The 16,756-nt window shown below is 39.4% G+C and overlaps 2 protein-coding genes across 2 annotated transcripts; one reads left to right on the top strand and one right to left on the bottom strand.

Moving 5' to 3' along the window:
- Positions 1-1,258: 1,258 nt before the first annotated feature.
- Positions 1,259-4,456, bottom strand: cetn2 (centrin, EF-hand protein, 2). Its single transcript, XM_047352858.1, has 5 exons — positions 4,166-4,456; positions 3,815-3,979; positions 3,588-3,716; positions 2,256-2,393; positions 1,259-2,061 (listed from the first exon to the last, which is right to left on the bottom strand). The coding sequence occupies exons 1-5, from the start codon at positions 4,166-4,168 to the stop codon at positions 1,972-1,974; spliced, it is 525 nt and encodes a 174-aa protein (XP_047208814.1). The 5' UTR covers positions 4,169-4,456; the 3' UTR covers positions 1,259-1,971.
- A 790-nt stretch (positions 4,457-5,246) lies between these two features.
- On the top strand, positions 5,247-15,512 carry nsdhl (NAD(P) dependent steroid dehydrogenase-like). Its single transcript, XM_047352888.1, has 7 exons — positions 5,247-5,481; positions 5,567-5,728; positions 7,171-7,317; positions 7,383-7,511; positions 7,712-7,854; positions 13,938-14,040; positions 14,641-15,512. The coding sequence occupies exons 1-7, from the start codon at positions 5,461-5,463 to the stop codon at positions 14,971-14,973; spliced, it is 1,038 nt and encodes a 345-aa protein (XP_047208844.1). The 5' UTR covers positions 5,247-5,460; the 3' UTR covers positions 14,974-15,512.
- Positions 15,513-16,756: the final 1,244 nt, after the last annotated feature.

The raw sequence follows: 16,756 nt of genomic DNA, 5'->3' as shown, positions 1-16,756 counted from the left end.
CCCTGCCTATTTTTACTAGTACTTTTAGGAACATTTATCATTTTTCTACACATAAAGGAAAGCTTTCACAAACTATGTTTGTAGTAAATGCTAAATGATTAAGCCCAGGTTTGAATCAATATATATTTAAACTAATCTTAACTTCAGGTGGCCCTTAAAAGCATGGGCTGATTACTGGTTTCAATGTATACAAAGTTATTAAAAAGTACATCTGTAAGACCACCAAAGCTTTTAAGAAAAATCTCTTTCAAACCTATTCCTGTTGAAATGCTGGTGTGACCAAAGTTCTCTCTGGCTGAATAAAATGCAGCAACACAGACTGCCCTTCCCCCACCCATTGCTGCATGTTGCTTACCAGTGAAGCAATTAAAGGAGTGCTGCACATCACACCAATTAAGGTAATGCTTCTAATTTCAACTGCTAACAACACTTGGGGAAACCACTGCTGGTATTTCTATTAAGCTGACTGCAGGCTCCATACCTGTGCAAATAGCCTGACTTACTGGCTGATTGCGTTTTATTTATGTTACTCTATAAAGAGCACAAAGGCAAAAATATGATTTGCACAGTAAGCATCTAAATAAATACGAAAATATTTCAATGAGTTTTTATACTATATTTGTATTGTATTCCAAAATACATGTTATAACTCCAACAATAAGGTCATATAAAACTTTTATTTTTATTTTTTTACCCATTGTGGTTCAGTGGGCAGAGTAGTCGCCTTGCAATCTGAAGGAAGTGGATGTGCCCTTCGGCAAGACACTTAGCCTCTACTGGCTTCCTGATGTGCAAATCAGTGTATAATTAGGTGAAGTTGGCTTAAGCTCAAAGCATTTTGATTGGTCAATATGACTAGAAAAGCGGTATATAAATACAGTCCACTTACCATATTGGCCTTTCGCTGGAGATTGACTCACAATGCAAGACTGTGTTACGACCCACAATTTGGTCCGGGTGTTATCTTTGGGAATGTCTATTGTACACTAAATATTTTTTATTTTGAGAATGATTTGTTTTTTGTTCACAGAAGTAATGTAACCTGTGTTAAAACAGAGAAATTAGTGTAATTGAAAGATGTTGGTGTGTGTTCTATGACTGGGCCTCTGCTGTCAGACAAATATTCAAAGGTAGAATATATCTCTGCTAAGATGCAGTACTATTGTCCCTGACTGTCAGTTAAAGAAGTCTGACATAAAGCTGATCAAATATTAACAGAAGCAGCTTGTAATAAAAGTGAAATGCAAAAGACAAGACAAACTGCTTCATCATATTTAATCTGTTCTTTAAATACTACTCTGCTACTTGTTTATGCTTTCAATAATCACAATATACAAAGCACTTGTGCACAGCAGGAACATAAATATATAGGAAACATACAATATTCAAAGCTTTGGAGATGGTAGGATCAGTGAGGAAGGTGTGTGGATCTGTTGAGCATTTTCCCTGATTGTGATGGTGGCACCTTTAGCAGGCGCAGGCACAAATCCACAGGGACCGCAGGAATGAGACGGCACTCCCTGTTTATCCAAGGTTGGTACAAATTTCATTAAGATTGACATAAAAGGACAGAAATAAGGAGCCCGGTAGAACTTGTTGCACAAACTCTTCTAGCAAATAAAGCACTAGAATGTAGTGGTTCTCACTGTTTTAGCAGGCACTGAGATTTACTAATGATTACAACTGAATTTTGGCATCAATATGAATCTATAATCCTTATAGAAATCTGCAGCATGTTTAGTTTTAAATTACTATATTAAATAGAATGGCATTTGGCTTTTCACCAGTAGTCTTCAAGTCCCATACATTTTTATTCCATTGTAATATATGACCTTTATGTGGTTTGATACGTTTTAGGTGAAATTTATGGCACAACACAACAACTGACAGTTTTCTACATGAGTGTGGGAGCAGCATTACACACAAAGCACTGTCCGGGCCTCACTGAACTCTTGACATCGTGCTCTGCCTTCAGTACAGGCAGGTTTTCTTCATAATGCGCAGGAACTCCTGCTCGTTCACTTCTCCATCCCCATCCCTGTCCGCTTCATCTATCATTTCCTGCAGCAACAGGAGTTGTAAAAGGAAATGAAACAAGTTATGAAGAGTGAGAAAACCATGCTACTTTGAGCATTCACAAGCACATGATGTGCTGACTGAGTAAATTGCATGCATGGTTGGTTTTGTATGAGACATGCAGATGCTTTCCTCGTTTCTTCAGCAAAGACTTGTTGTTGTGTAAAGTTGAGGCTCACCTGCAGCTCCTCATCCGTCAGGTTTTCTCCGAGCTCTTTGGCCACTCTCTTCAGGTTCTTGAAAGAGATCTTGCCGGTTTCGTCATCATCAAATAGCCGGAAAGCTTTAAGGATCTCCTCTTTGGAGTCTTTTTCTGCCTGAAAATGTATAAGGATTATTATTTGAAATTATTTGAAATGATCTACTGGAAAAGTAAACGTAACACAAAAAATCTAAATCCCATAACAGAAGTACCCTGTTGCAGTCACCTCCACTTGTAAACCCAAAGGGGACTCCATATACAGTGCCTTGTAAAAATATTCATACAACTTAACTTTTCCACATTTTATCAAATTACAACCACGATGTTCGTTGTATTTTACTGGGATTTTATGCGATAGATTAACAAAAGGAAGGGCATGATTGTGAAGTTGGAGGAAATCGACACAAAACACTCAAGAATATGAAAAGTGTACTATGTATTTCTATAGAACCCTTTTTACTTTGCTACCCCTAAAAAAAAACATTTGTAATCAAAAGACCTTAAATTCTTGAGTAATTTAATCTTGGTATATAACTAGTGTGTGAAAGTCTCTGATGTTTTCTAGAGATGAAACAGCATCATGAAGACCAAGGAACACAGAGGACTGGTCAGGAATAAACCTCTGACAGAGCTCTGTTCAATCCATCACCTGAAAATTAGGCCATTACCTGTCTGGCCAGGCAATGAGAGCTTAATCAGAGAAGCAGGCAAGAGGCCCATGGGAACTCTGGAGGAGCAGCAGAGTTCAACTGGTGTCTGGTGTGAGAATCTGTTGACACCACTATTAGCGTTACCCTCCACAAATCTGGTATTTAAGGAAGACTAGCAGGAAAGACAGAGTCCTATTTCAGCTTGCTGCAAGACACGTAGAGGACACAGTTACGGGAGACCTGCTTCCAAACTCCTTGTAATTAGGTGCTCTGATCAGATGAGGCCAGAAATTATTTTTTTGGCCTACAGGAAAAATGCCATGTGTGGCACTAACACTGGATATCACCCTGGACAAACAATCCCCACAATGAAGCATAGGGACTTGCCCAAAAGTTGGGAATCATTGGTTTAGATCAAAGCATATTCTTCTGTTAGAATGGCCCAGTCAAAGTCCAAACCTAAATCCAAAGGAGAATCTATGGCAATACTAAGATGTTCACTGAAGATGTTCAATCTGACTAAGAGTGTGCTATGTTGCAAAGAAGAATGGGCAAAGCTGGTAAACACATACTGGTTGTAATGTGACAAAATGTGAAAGAGTTCAAGGGGCATAAATAATACTGCAAGGTACTATAACCCACAGTATATGCTTGTATACCATTTTCTGAGTCATGATTGCCAGAAAGTCAGCAAAAAAGATCTTCCCTGTCCCATCCTTATCCACTTCTGCAATCATCTTCTTGATCTCCTCCTTCTTTGGTTCGAACCCCAGCGCTCTCATTGCAACCTGGCTCAGAATCAGAAACATGCACTGAGGTGATCCTAAAAATAAAATGTTTTCTCCTGCATTTGTGCTCAGATTGATCAGTGCTGAAGACCTTTTACCTTGAGCTCCTTCACATCAATGTGTCCGGAGCCATCGGTGTCAAAGAGCTCGAAGGCCTCCCTTATCTCCTGCTTTTGCTCCTCAGCCAGCTCTGGCTTGGGAGCTGTCTTCTTGCGAGGAGGGGGCACTGGACCCTGCAGGGATGGCCTCTTGGCACTGGTTGCCTGTTTGAATGGCATAAGAGGAAATAATATTTCAAAAAAATATTTTGTGTGTGTGTGTATGTGTTTCTCACTGACTAATAAAACAAACTCAACAGCTTTTAATTAAAATGAACCCCTCACGTTCAGAAACTAGTTTAAAGAAAAATGCAAAACGTTGCTTCTCTAATAAAAACCGAAGTTACTTACCATTTATTCCTGTGTTTTACCAGCAGATTGATTAAGAAATTATTGTCTCTTGTCCGCTGTAATGTATCAGGTATCAGGGAGGGGATCAGTGGATCGCATGAAAGCTCAGGCTGACACCCGTCAAAACCTCTGCATTATTTAACACAAATATCAGCCATAATAATGGTGAGAGGAATCTCGTTTCTAGCTAACAACCTGTGATCCAGCTACTGTCACGGCGGAATTTAACCGACTGCGTGCCAGCCGAGAAACACGCTATCCGTGGCCATAGAGGAGTCCGGGGAAGGATGCTGAAAGGCACACACTGTGCTAGGAATCAAACGCACCGGACGGGCAAACAGCTGATTGGATGCTAACAATCACAGGGTCCATAGGATTGCAAAATGATTGTAAAACAATAATAAAATCAGTTCCGTCTTTGATGAGTGAGTGATTCAAAATAATACAAACCTTTGCAGCATATGTATATGAAAGTCAGTTTATCACATTTTTAATTGGAGCACAAATTGCCTCAATACACCCCCCAGTGTCCGTTTTGAAAACGGCACCCAGATCTCTGTATTACTAAAGCCCGCTTTGATTCAACATTGTAGTAGTAGGTAAAAAGTGACCATATGCACCTTTTATTGTCTTTTATTGCTACTTTAACGTGTAGTGTGTTTATTTGTCGTTCTATTAAGAACGGGTGTAAATTAATACAGGACAATCTATAATACAAAGTGCGTCAAAAAATGAAAAAAAACAGCAGTCGATATAATATAATATATAATATAAAAAGAGACATAGAAGCCTATAAAAAGACAAAAATGCATATATTACAACTTCTATGGCTATCGCAGTACAAATAAATACAGACAATCCACTATAAACGGGATAAACTCTTGATTTGTGATGAAACGTCATCAACTCGGAGAGGCGTGGTCTCTGAGACAGGGGGTGGGGCTACTCTTAGCGCGGTTTTCCATTGGCCAAAATTGTGGCGTTCTTTGACGTATCTTAAACGTTATTGGCTGTTTGTCAACGTCACCTTTGCGCTTGGCGATGTTTTGACCAATCACACAGAGGTTCTCTCAGCTGATAGAAACAGTTCATATTCATTAATCGTTGACTTAAACAGTTTGCAAGTTTTTTAGTGTATAACTGTAAACGTTACACGCTGTGCACTTCATGTTCAAAGCGTTTACGTCTCACTGCCGTAAGATAAATTAGAAGACGTAACGTTTCTCAAACGTTTTTCTCCTCACTGTCAGTGAAAAGTCTTTATTTCTACACCTGCTGGCCAGGTTTCTCTCATTATGGCTACACGTGTTCGGCCGGTGAGTTACAGATGATCTGGTTTAATGTTTTTAATTAAAATGATGGATGTGTTTGGTTGATAATCGCCGAGATTTTATCTCGCAGAGCAGTAAGCGGTGTGCAGTGATCGGGGGGTCTGGTTTTCTGGGCAAACATCTGGTGGAGAAGCTCCTGGACAGGGGCTATTCTGTCTCAGTGTTCGACATCCGGCAGAGCTACGAGGTTCCTGGTGTCACCTTTCACCAGGGAGACCTCTGCGATAAACAGGTCAGACTTCCTTTGTCACTGCTTTCTCCTGTGGGATCCACAGATGGAGGCAGAAAGCCTTTAAACAGCCTGCCTGGGATTGCTTCAGGGAAGCAGGGAATGTCTTCATCTTGTTCTGCTGTGCTCAGAGGGCATTAATCTAACAACACCAAAAGTATTCATACGCGTTGAATTGTTCTACATTTTCTCACGTCACAGTCACAAACTGCAATATATTTTTGAGGGGATTTTATGTGATGACCAACTCAAAGTATAAGGAAAACAATAACAGGTTTTTGCTTATTTGCATGATACAAATCTGAAAAGTGTGGCATGCATTTGTTTTCAGTCTACTTGCGTCAATACTTTGTAGAGTCTACTTTTGCTGCAAGTCAACGTAGAGCTTCTGTTAACTTTACATTTCTTTCCAATTGAATTTAGGTCTGGAATTTAACTGTCCCATTCAAGGCATGAACCTGATCTAATCCGTTCACTGTAGCTTTGTTTGTATGTTTAGGGTTGCTGCCCTTCTGGAAGGTGGACCTCAACCCCAGTCTCAAGTCTTTTGCAACCTCTTACTGGTTTTCTTTAAGGATTGCCCTGTATTTCGTTCCATCTATCTTCTCATCAACTCTGACCAGCTTCCTGGTACCTGGTGGAAAAAAAGGTCGCCAAAAGTTGCAAAAGACGTCTTTTGGCTTATTTTAACAATGTCTTTCTTCTTGCCACTGTTCTATAAAGGGTAGATTTGTGGAGTTTGTGAATAATTGTTCTTCTGTCAACCGATTCTTCCCTTGAGTTGTGTATCTCTGCAGCTCATCCAGAGCCACCATGGGGCTTTTGGTTGCTTCTCTGAATAACGCATTACTTGCCCGGCCTGTCAGTGCCATACACTTTCCATTTTCGAATGAAGAATTGGATCACGAAATGTTCAAAACTTGAAATACTGTTTTATAATCTAAACCTGCTTTAAACTACTCCACAAACCACTTTACCTCTGACCTGTCTGGTGCGTTCCTCAGTCTTCTCATGTTCTCCAACAAACATCTAAGGTCGTCACAGAATAGCTGTAATAATACTGAGATCAAATTAGACAGACATGGAGTCTATTTACTAGGGATGAACGATATAAGATCGGTATTGGCCAATGTTAGTCATTTTTTAACATATCTGTATCGGTCCGATAAGTAAGACTAGGCCAGTATTAATAACCAGTGTTTATTTCCATCTTGTTGATGCGTGTGACATTGATATTGTTTGTAAACTCTTTAAAAAACAGCATAACCTTCGTATTTTACTTCATATCATCCACCAAATTGTGTTGCTCTTTCTTTTTCTTGTTACCTTTGTCCTCCTCTTGGGTAGAAATCGTTAATGACTCCAACATAGAAATGGGTAAAATTGAAAAAGAGGTTTAAAAAAGCTAGCAGTCAGCAATATTGATTTTTAAACATTTTCTCTAGGCTCTGCTTTCTGCTCTGAAGGACGTGTCTCTGGTTTTCCACTGCGCCTCCCCAGCTCCTGCAAGTGACGATCGGCTGCTGTTTGAGAGGGTCAACATTCAAGGCACACAGACGGTTATTCAGGCCTGCATTGATGCTGGAGTACAGGTAGTGCTGATCTTTATTCCTTCTGGTAGTGAAAACTAACCTAACTAACCAGCCTATGTTGCCAGAAACTGGTCCTGACGAGCAGTGCCAGCGTGGTGTTCGAAGGCACAGACATTAAGAACGGAAAGGAGGATCTACCGTACGCCAAGAAGCCCATCGACTACTACACTCAGACCAAGATTGAGCAGGAGAAGGTAAGAGGCTATGAAAAGTGCTTCTTACCTGAAGCAAAAGTTTGTTGCCTCTAGATTCTACATCATACATTTTCATAATTTTAAGCTTTTGGTTTTTTTTTAACTCTAAATATCAAGTTATTTACAGACTTACCTTGGTAATATTACAATGACTTCATTTATGCTCAACCTCCAAAGTTTACTTCTTTGTTGTGTTTTAGTTGGTCCTGGCGGCCTGCGACAAGATGAAGGGTTTCCTCACCGTTGCTATTCGGCCTCACGGCATCTTTGGCCCTCGGGATCCACAGCTGGTTCCCACCCTGGTGGACGCAGCTTGCCGGGGGAAGATGAAGTTCATCATTGGGTGAGGGATAAGGTCATTCCTTGAAGGCATCAGCCATTAGTTTACATCCAAGCAACCTCTTTTTGAAAAACCATATGTGATTATTTTACAAATTTAAACTATATGTAAGGCTTTGTTAGTGTTTTTAAGGCTCCTGTTCTAGAATTTAGTTTAATTTGGGCCAGAGATGCACTGACAAATTGGCTAGTCACTGAAATTTATTGACCCTGACTGGTGACCACTTAATCAAAACCGTATTAATTTGTACTTGCCGAGGTATGTTTTGTTCAAAGCGACAAGGGAATGAACTGCGAAGACGATTTCAGTAGACACCAGGAAGGCTAAGCAGAGTACAGAAAAGTTGATCTACTTTATTCTTTTGAACTTTTGACCTCTGCAGACCGAGCTGGATTTGGAAATGTTTGGCGCATTTTTGGAAATCTCAGTTAATGTAAGGATCTACATTCTTCTGGGAGTACAGACAGAGGCTAATTTTTACAATGATTAACAATTCCTGTGCTCATTGTTCTAATGACTAATATAAAATGCTGAAGGCTGTTGAAATGTCACCTCCAAATCATTTTGTTCTTGTTCTTGTTTTAAAAGGTTGAAACCCTCTTTAGCACGACTGATCTCTCACACACACAGTGTGACATCACCTCTACTCTAAATATAAATAAGGAAGGGCTCCTCACAGCTGGAAGATTGGAAAGAAATATTTTAAACACAATTAATTACCTAAAAATCTGTATCGGCAGGTCAAAGCTTTACAAAAAAAACAGGGATCGGAAATTGGCCACATATCTCAGATCAGTGCATGTTTAGCACATGCATTTTAGTGGAACGGATTTCATACGAGTGTGTTTATAAATTTTATTGTGAAGTAATAATTTTGTTTCTGCCCCTTCACAACTTGATTCTCTTGTTCATAGTGTTACTTCATCATTGCGTGATGCATTAGACAATGCAGCCCCCTTGAAAAAGAAGGTAATTATTCATAGGAGGCTAGCTCTTTGGTTTAATGTAGATCTGCGTACTTTAAAGCACAATGTTAGAAAATTGGAGAGAAAATGGCGCTCTACACACCTAGAGGATTCCTACTTAATCTGGAAAAAAAGCCTACTGTTGTATAAAAAGACACTTCGCCAAGCTAGAACAGTTTATTTCTCATCATTAATAGCAGAGAACAAGAATAATCCTAGGTTTCTCTTTAGTACAGTTGCTAAACTTACACAGAGTCAAAGCTCTGTTGAGCCATCCATTCCCTTAGCTCTCAGCAGTCATGACTTTATGGGATTCTTCTTAAATAAAATTGATTCTATTAAAAATAAAATCTTTGACATACTCCCGAAGATGATTACTTCATCCTCAACAAGTGAGACAACATTGGAAATAACTGCAGAACCTGATTTGTGTTTGGACTGTTTTGATCCTGTGGAGCTTCCTGAGTTATCAGAAATATTAGCTTCATCTAAACCTTCAACTTGTATGTTAGACCCAATCCCAACCAAATTATTTCAGGACGTGTTCCCTCTGATAACCAGCCCCATTTTAGGTATGATTAATTTATCCTTAGTAAATGGATATGTACCACAAGCTTTTAAGGTAGCTGTAATTAAACCTTTACTTAAGAAACCTTCGCTTGATCAAGATGACTTGAAGAATTACAAACCTATATCCAATCTTCCATTCTTATCTAAAATTCTTGAGAAAATTGTTGCTAATCAAATGTATGAGCATTTATACAGCAATGACCTGTTTGAAGAGTTTCAGTCAGGCTTCAGAGCTCATCATAGCACTGAAACAGCTCTGCTGAAAGTCACTAATGATATTCTTATGGCCTCAGATAATGGACTTGTGTCTGTACTGGTTCTGTTAGATCTCAGTGCTGCATTTGATACAGTCGACCATAATATTCTCTTAAAAAGGCTGAAATATGCTGTAGGGATCAGGGGAACAGCGCTAGGCTGGTTTAAATCTTATCTGTCTGACAGATTCTAGTTTGTTCATGTAAATGATAAATCATCTTTAAACTCCAGGGTTAATTGTGGAGTACCACAGGGTTCAGCACTTGGGCCAATTCTCTTTAATATATATATGCTTCCAATATGTCAAATTATTAGGCAGCATAGGATACATTTTCACTGTTACGCTAATGATACTCAGCTTTACTTATCCATAAATCCTGATGAGCCCAACCAGTTAGATAGACTACAAGCATGTTTTGAAGATATAAAAACTTGGATGACGTTAAATTTTTTGCTTCTAAATTCAGACAAGACAGAAGTTGTCGTCTTTGGACCGGAGCCTTTAAAAAAAAAACTGCTTAGTCAATCACTTAACCTGGATGGCATTAAATTGACCTCCGATAATAAAGTAAAAAACCTTGGTGTTACTTTTGACCAGGACATGTCATTTAAATCCCATATTAAACAGGTTTCTAGGATTTCCTTCTTTCATCTCCGGAACATTTCCAAAATTAGAAATATCCTATCTAGGAGTGACGCTGAAAAACTAGTCCATGCATTTGTTACTTCAAGGCTGGACTATTGTAATTCTCTACTATCAGGATGTCCACAAAATGCAGTTAAAAGTCTTCAGCTGATTCAAAATGCTGCAGCAAGAGTTCTGATGAAAATTAAAAAGAGAGATCATATTTCTCCTATTTTAGCTTCCCTTCATTGGCTCCCTGTTAAATACAGAATAGAATTTAAAATTATCCTCCTCACATATAAAGCCCTTAATGATCTTGATCCATCATACATCAGAGATCTGATTGTTCCATATATTCCTAACAGAGCACTTTGTTCTCAGACTGCAGGTTTACTGGTGGTTCCTAGAGTCTCTAGAAGTAGAAAAGGAGGCAGATCCTTTTGTTATCAGGCTCCTCTCCTGTGGAACCAGATCCCAGTTTTAGTCCGTGAGGCAGACACCCTGTCTACTTTTAAGGCTAGGCTTAAAACTTTCCGTTTTGATAAAGCTTATAGTTAGAGTGGCTTAGGTTATCAGGGAGGGAGCCTTCCTCCCTCCCTGTTGGATGGAGTAAGGGGGAGTCAGGTTTAGCCTAAACCGGCTCAGTTATGGTTGAGGTGCAAACACACCCTCCATTTCTATACCTGTATGACCCATTCTCTTTTCCAATGGTTATAAACAGTCTGACAGAGAGAGGTATCCCGATCCTTGTGGTTTTTAGTATAACAATGGCCATCACTGGGCTCTAGATGGAAAGCTTTATCGGTTTATTATTTTACTTAGTGCCGCTACATGTGGCCCGTTCTGTGGTGGCCGGGCTCTGGCACTCGGTGGTTTGGTCTGGCCTCCCGGCGGCCCCGCACTGTTCCAGGCCCTTTGCGGGGTGCCTTGAGACGACATTGTTGTAAATAAGCGCTATATAAAAAACTGAAACTATCTCTGTAGTTATGCTGCTATAGGCTTAAGCTGTTGGAGGACATAATGACCACTTTCACCCTCTTCGCGACATTCTCACACTACTCTCCAATTCTGCATTATTTGGTGTTATTTCAGTTTTTAACTTTATGTTCTCTCTCTTTTCTCTTCCTAGAAGGTAAGTTTATTTATATAGCGCTTTTCAGTAACGAGACACTCAAAGCGCTGTACATACAATTACAATACAATCACAAAGAACACAGAAAAACAAATCAAATGCTAAGAAATCTAAAAATCTATGAATCCTTCTGAGAAATCTAAAAATCTCTGGTCAGTATTACAATGATACAGATAACATTAATAATCCTTTGGGTTTTACTGGTAAGAGCTGGTTCTAAACCAATCTTTCTGAAGAGGTAATTATATCATTAAGTCCTCTATGTAGGGGAAAGCATCTTGTGCTAAGAAGTCTCATCATTCCACTGAATTCTAACTAGTGAAGCTGAGTCACTGGACCAAGCAGCTTTAATCCACATTTTCAGGTGCTAATAATATATTGCTTTTACTGGTGCTGAAGTTGAACTAAGTAATCTAATTAAGAAAGCTGGGTCATTGGTGTAAGAGCAGCTAAAGTCCAAGTTACTAATAATGTTTGGTTTTCACTGGTAAAATCTATAAAAAATAATGAAATCACACATTTAGGTAAAGTAAGATAGGAGGGAAAAAATCATACCTCAGACTCTATTCTTAGCAGAATACAGTCTGAAACAGTACAAAAAAACCTCAGCAGGGGTAAGCAACACACACATAAGTAAAGATTTAGCAAGGGTACGGTGGAATCTTGAGGGTGTGAATATATATATATAAGTCTGAGTTTATTTGCAAGAATTAGACCGTCAACACTGATAGAAGCGCCATTATCCTTGAGAAGAGAGGTGGAAGTTTTATCAATCGGCCGCATAGTCCTATCAGCACACAGCTGGTAGGGGAGTGCTGGGAAAGAGCGTCGTGTTTATATAACATCCAGGAGATATTTTGTCGATAGCCAGTTAGCAGAAGTTGCCAAGGCCACATTGAGGAGCCAGATTTAGAAAAACAATAAATGTTGTGGTTCAGGCAGTTGTGAATTTCCAACCACCTTAAGAGTTTTACTGGTATGCCTCATTTGTGAATCCAAATAGCCAAATTTCTGGTACTTTCTGCAGATCTCAAGCGTACAAGATTATATCCTTTAACCTCATGAGTCCAACCGCTGCCAGGCTGAGATTCTGTTCAAGAATCTTGTCCAGCTTGTGATTCTGCTCTCTGAACATTTCAGTCTGAGTGTTGATCGCTCTACAGACTCCATCTAACATCACAGGCAGCTTTGGAAAGCTTTTAACAGCCGCCCACGTGTTGCGAATCACTCGATAAGCCAGGTAACAACCAACTCCAAAAAGCAGAAATCCTGTTATCAAAAGTCCAAATATGTACACATCTTCTACGTCTGCGACCGACATCGTAGTCAGGCACACAATCTTCCACTGCTGCCAAGAATCCATTGTGTATCCAGAGAAGAACGTCCCATCTGGACAAGAGGGTCTGCTTTACCATTGAAAAGAAAAAAATTTGATCAATTACGTTGAGAGTCCAGCTGACCAAATCCATAATTTAAAAGTTTGGAGGATATGCAAAGCGAGGCTCTGAGAAAAATACAGACAGAAAGCAGAAGCAGGGATCAGCTGGGAGGGAGAGAAAACGTGTGTCTTCCACCGAGAGCAAGAGCAGAAGCTACAACTGGCCTGGCTCTGTGTCTACCTGTGACACCTTTCTGGAGAGTGGCATCGTCCGAGCTTCTGCTGGCAACAACTTAATGCTCACCTTCTACAGATGATCCACATAGCCCTGTCTTTCAGTGTTTAACCCTTTCTCTCTCCTAGACATGGAAATTGACTGAGCTTCTACTGTAACTAATTGGCTCAAAGTTTATCTGTTCTTTCTTTCTTTCTAGATGAAACAACTGAAGGAGCTACATCCATTAACATTTACTTTTCCTTCCCATAGAAAGGACTCCTGGATCAGTGCTTCTTTGTTCTTTTTGTGTCTCTGCTCTGTTCTCTCAAACCCCCGGTCGGTCGTGGCAGATGGCCGCTCACACTGAGCCTGGTTCTGCTGGAGGTTTCTTCCTGTTGAAAGGGAGTTTTTCCTCTCCGCTGTCGCTACATGCATGCTCAGTATGAGGGATTGCTGCTAAGTCAACGCCAGTGACTGTTCACTGTCTCTACATGCTCATCCAGGAGGAGTGAATGCTGCAAGTCACTGACTGGATGCAATTTGCTGGGTTTCTTTAGACAGAAAAACTTTTTATCCAATTTGAATAAATAACTAACTTTGACTGCACTCTTCAATGGTTAGGATTAATTTGAATGTATGTACCTGACTGTTGTGAAGTGCCTTGAGACAACATGTGTTGTGAATTGGCGCTATATAAATAAAACTGAATTAAAGTGTGTTTTGACAAACTTTATGATGTAAACTTTGCTTCAAGGCATTTATGTTGATTTTTGTTCAAATGGTAATTTTAATAAGATGACTAAACTATTAACAAGTGAGACTCTACTTTCTTTATCCTCAGTCACCCCGATAACGCCCCCTGCTGCTTGCTAACATACTGTGCCTTTGCTCTGTCTTGGGGCATTTCCTGACTCGCTCTTTTTATGTTTTTGTTTCACAACCAGTGATGGAACCAATCTTGTAGATTTCACCTATGTGGAGAATGTTGTTCATGGTCACATACTTGCTGCTGAGCACCTGAGAGCAGATTCCCCTATCTGTGGAAAAGTGAGTGAAACTTAAAAGAAAAAAAAGTTTTACTTTTGACTACCGATCAAAAGGTTTAGACACACTTTCTCATTGACTATTTATATTGTACGTAGATTCTTGCTGAAGGAATATAGACTGTGAATAAACACATGTGCAATTATGTAGCAAAGCAAATTTGTAAAAGAACTTTAAATATGTTTTATATTTTAGATTCCTTCAAGTAGCCGCAATATTAACCTTTGGCCGCTTCTCAATGAACCTCTGGGAAGTTCTTTCAAGGCTCTTTGGAAAACTATTTCAGGTGACCACCTCAAGGAGCTCATGGAGAGAACGCCAGGAGAACAAAGCAGTAATCAGAGCAAAGAGTGGCTATTTTGAAGAATCTAAAATATAAAAATGTTTAGAGTTATTTCACACTTTTTGTTTACTGTATAATTCCATGAATCTACAAAGTAAATAGTTAGGAAAATAAAGGGACCCATTCATTGAAAAACTTTTGACCAGTAGTGTATATCAGGAGCACTTTGTTCTTGAACTTCTCTCTTAGTTTCAGTGTTTTTTTAATTTTTCTTTTCTTTTCACTCATCTTTATCTCGGTACTCTCCATTTCTCCTGCAGCCGTATCACATCACCAATGATGAGCCAATCCGCTTCTGGGACTTCATGTCGGAGATTCTGGTGGGCTTAGGATACGCCGCCCCGCGCTTCCACCTCCCATACAGACTCGTGTACGGACTGGCCCTGCTCCTCTGGCTGCTGACTTTGATCCTACGTCCCTTTATGTCTTTCAAACCCACCTTTACACCAATGAGAGTGGCTTTGGCGGGGACCTATCACTACTACAACTGTGAGCGTGCCAAAGAGCATCTGGGCTACAAGCCGGTGGTTAGTTTGAAGCAGGGCATTGCACGCACAGTGGAGAGCTATCCTCATCTTAGATATGGAGCTTGATGGGTAGAATGAAGATGAATCCAACACAAGGCACTGAAAAAACTATTCAAGTCACTGTTCATCTGAGGAAGTTTTTATGCTGTGTCATGGGATGCCCTGTTTCCACCAGCAGATGGCAGCAAATAGCTCTTGTACTTCTACAGTTTCATTTTGTTATTGCATTTTTTGAACAGTAAGGACGAAACCTATTAGATAATTTCACCTTTTGATTAATTATTTTTTATGTTTTTGTTGTGTTCAGTCCCTGTTATGCACACATTCAAATGTGGCTGGTGTGATTTTAAAAGGCCTTGACACATGGACATGAGGCCACTGACATGAGTTGCTTTCTAAGTATCAAACTCCTCTTGGACAATCTACCAAATACCGCCTTACTACTGTGCACTTACTAGCATGTGAGTGTGTGAATAATAGAAAAGACACACTGTTGACTGAATGAATGCCGTTTGTGATGTGAAAGTGATTTTAGTTTGCAAACCAAACTAGAATGCTGAATTATCACTATTTCTGAAAGTATATAAATAAAGTTTGCCACATTGCTCCTTGCCCTCTGGTGGCCATTTTTTCAGGTTCTGTCCAACTACTTGCAGCTTGCTAGAAAGAAACTAAACGTCTCATGCTTTGCCTCTCTAATTGCTCTTAGGCATTTCTACTACACTGGAAACCACTGTGTTTTGTTTGCAGATGGATATATTTTAATTCCTCAAACTAAAGAAAATTAAATCCTCAATTAGGGGGGTTGTCAAACAGGTGGGCAATCAATTCATATTTTGTCAAAATGACCGCAGCGCCTACGAGGTAAATTTCATCCTGGCATATTTCATGCAGCTGAACCTTGCCACCCTTTTCTTTCTAGTTAAATATTTTAAAAATTGTGTAGTCAAAAACAGGCATGATATCATATAAAATGCTGACTCAGGGATAAGGCAAGGGGCTGGATTTTCAGAACTGGGATGTTAATGTTTTTGTTTCTTTACCAATAGCCATACCACTATTATTGCCAATAATATTCATTGCTTTTCTTGGAATCTGGTATGTTGCATTTATTGCAAAACTGAAAACCTTTATTTTTTTGTTAATTTCTACCAGTTTATGTGTTCATTTAAATATACTAAGTAGTTTAGAATTAAGAAACCAGGTCTTAGGAAAAGCAATCTCCAGCATACGGCAACTGAAAAGGCCACAATCTCAAAGGGACTCGGAAAAAGAAAACTTAAGCACCCTCTTAAGCTCAAGCCACACTGCTGAGCCGCAAAACTAAACCAAGACTAGTTCTCCTGTACTTAAAACACTTCTCAAAAGTCACTATTAGAGGGCTATATCTTTACATACATCAATATGGAAAAACTAACAATTGTAACATATAATCTTCATGGTTTAAATTGTCCTATAAAGAGGAAGAAAATCTTCGGTCAGTTTAAAAAGATGCAATGTTCCATTCCTTCATTACAAGAAACACATTTAAATGAGTTAGAAAATAAAAAACTATGATGAAACTGGATAAATTAAACATACAGTGCGTCATAGAGAGAGAGAAATCAGAACAGATCATTGGCATTCTCCATTGAAAAAGTTATCCAAGATAAAATGGGGAGATATATTATGGTAACGGGCAGGATGTGGGAAGAGGAGTTATCCATTATGAATCTTTATGCTCCTAATAAGTGCACCGAATTTTCTTTTAAGAAATAGGCAATGTAATAACAGAGAATGCTAAGTGAATATTAGTAGTTGGAGGAGACTTCAATGCAGTACAGGATGGAAAAATAGACAGGACACCAGC

The sequence above is a fragment of the Girardinichthys multiradiatus genome, chromosome 23 (genome assembly GCF_021462225.1).
Source record: "Girardinichthys multiradiatus isolate DD_20200921_A chromosome 23, DD_fGirMul_XY1, whole genome shotgun sequence".
NCBI classification, from domain to species: domain Eukaryota; kingdom Metazoa; phylum Chordata; class Actinopteri; order Cyprinodontiformes; family Goodeidae; genus Girardinichthys; species Girardinichthys multiradiatus.
The sequence above is the reverse complement of the archived record's forward strand: the minus strand, read 5'-3'. Positions and strand labels throughout refer to the sequence as shown.

What these genes read in the sequence shown, in the direction of transcription:
- nsdhl (XM_047352888.1), top strand. Translation starts at nt 5,461, where the DNA reads ATGGCTACACGTGTTCGGCCG. An exon ending in TGGCTACACGTGTTCGGCCG is followed by an intron (nt 5,482 to 5,566) that starts GTGAGTTACAGA and finishes TTTATCTCGCAG; the next exon opens with AGCAGTAAGCGGTGTGCAGT. An exon ending in CCAAGATTGAGCAGGAGAAG is followed by an intron (nt 7,512 to 7,711) that starts GTAAGAGGCTAT and finishes GTTGTGTTTTAG; the next exon opens with TTGGTCCTGGCGGCCTGCGA.
- cetn2 (XM_047352858.1), bottom strand. An exon ending in TTGATGTGAAGGAGCTCAAG is followed by an intron (nt 3,717 to 3,814) that starts GTAAAAGGTCTT and finishes ATTCTGAGCCAG; the next exon opens with GTTGCAATGAGAGCGCTGGG. An exon ending in CAATCATGACTCAGAAAATG is followed by an intron (nt 2,394 to 3,587) that starts GTATACAAGCAT and finishes ATACATTTTCAG; the next exon opens with GCAGAAAAAGACTCCAAAGA.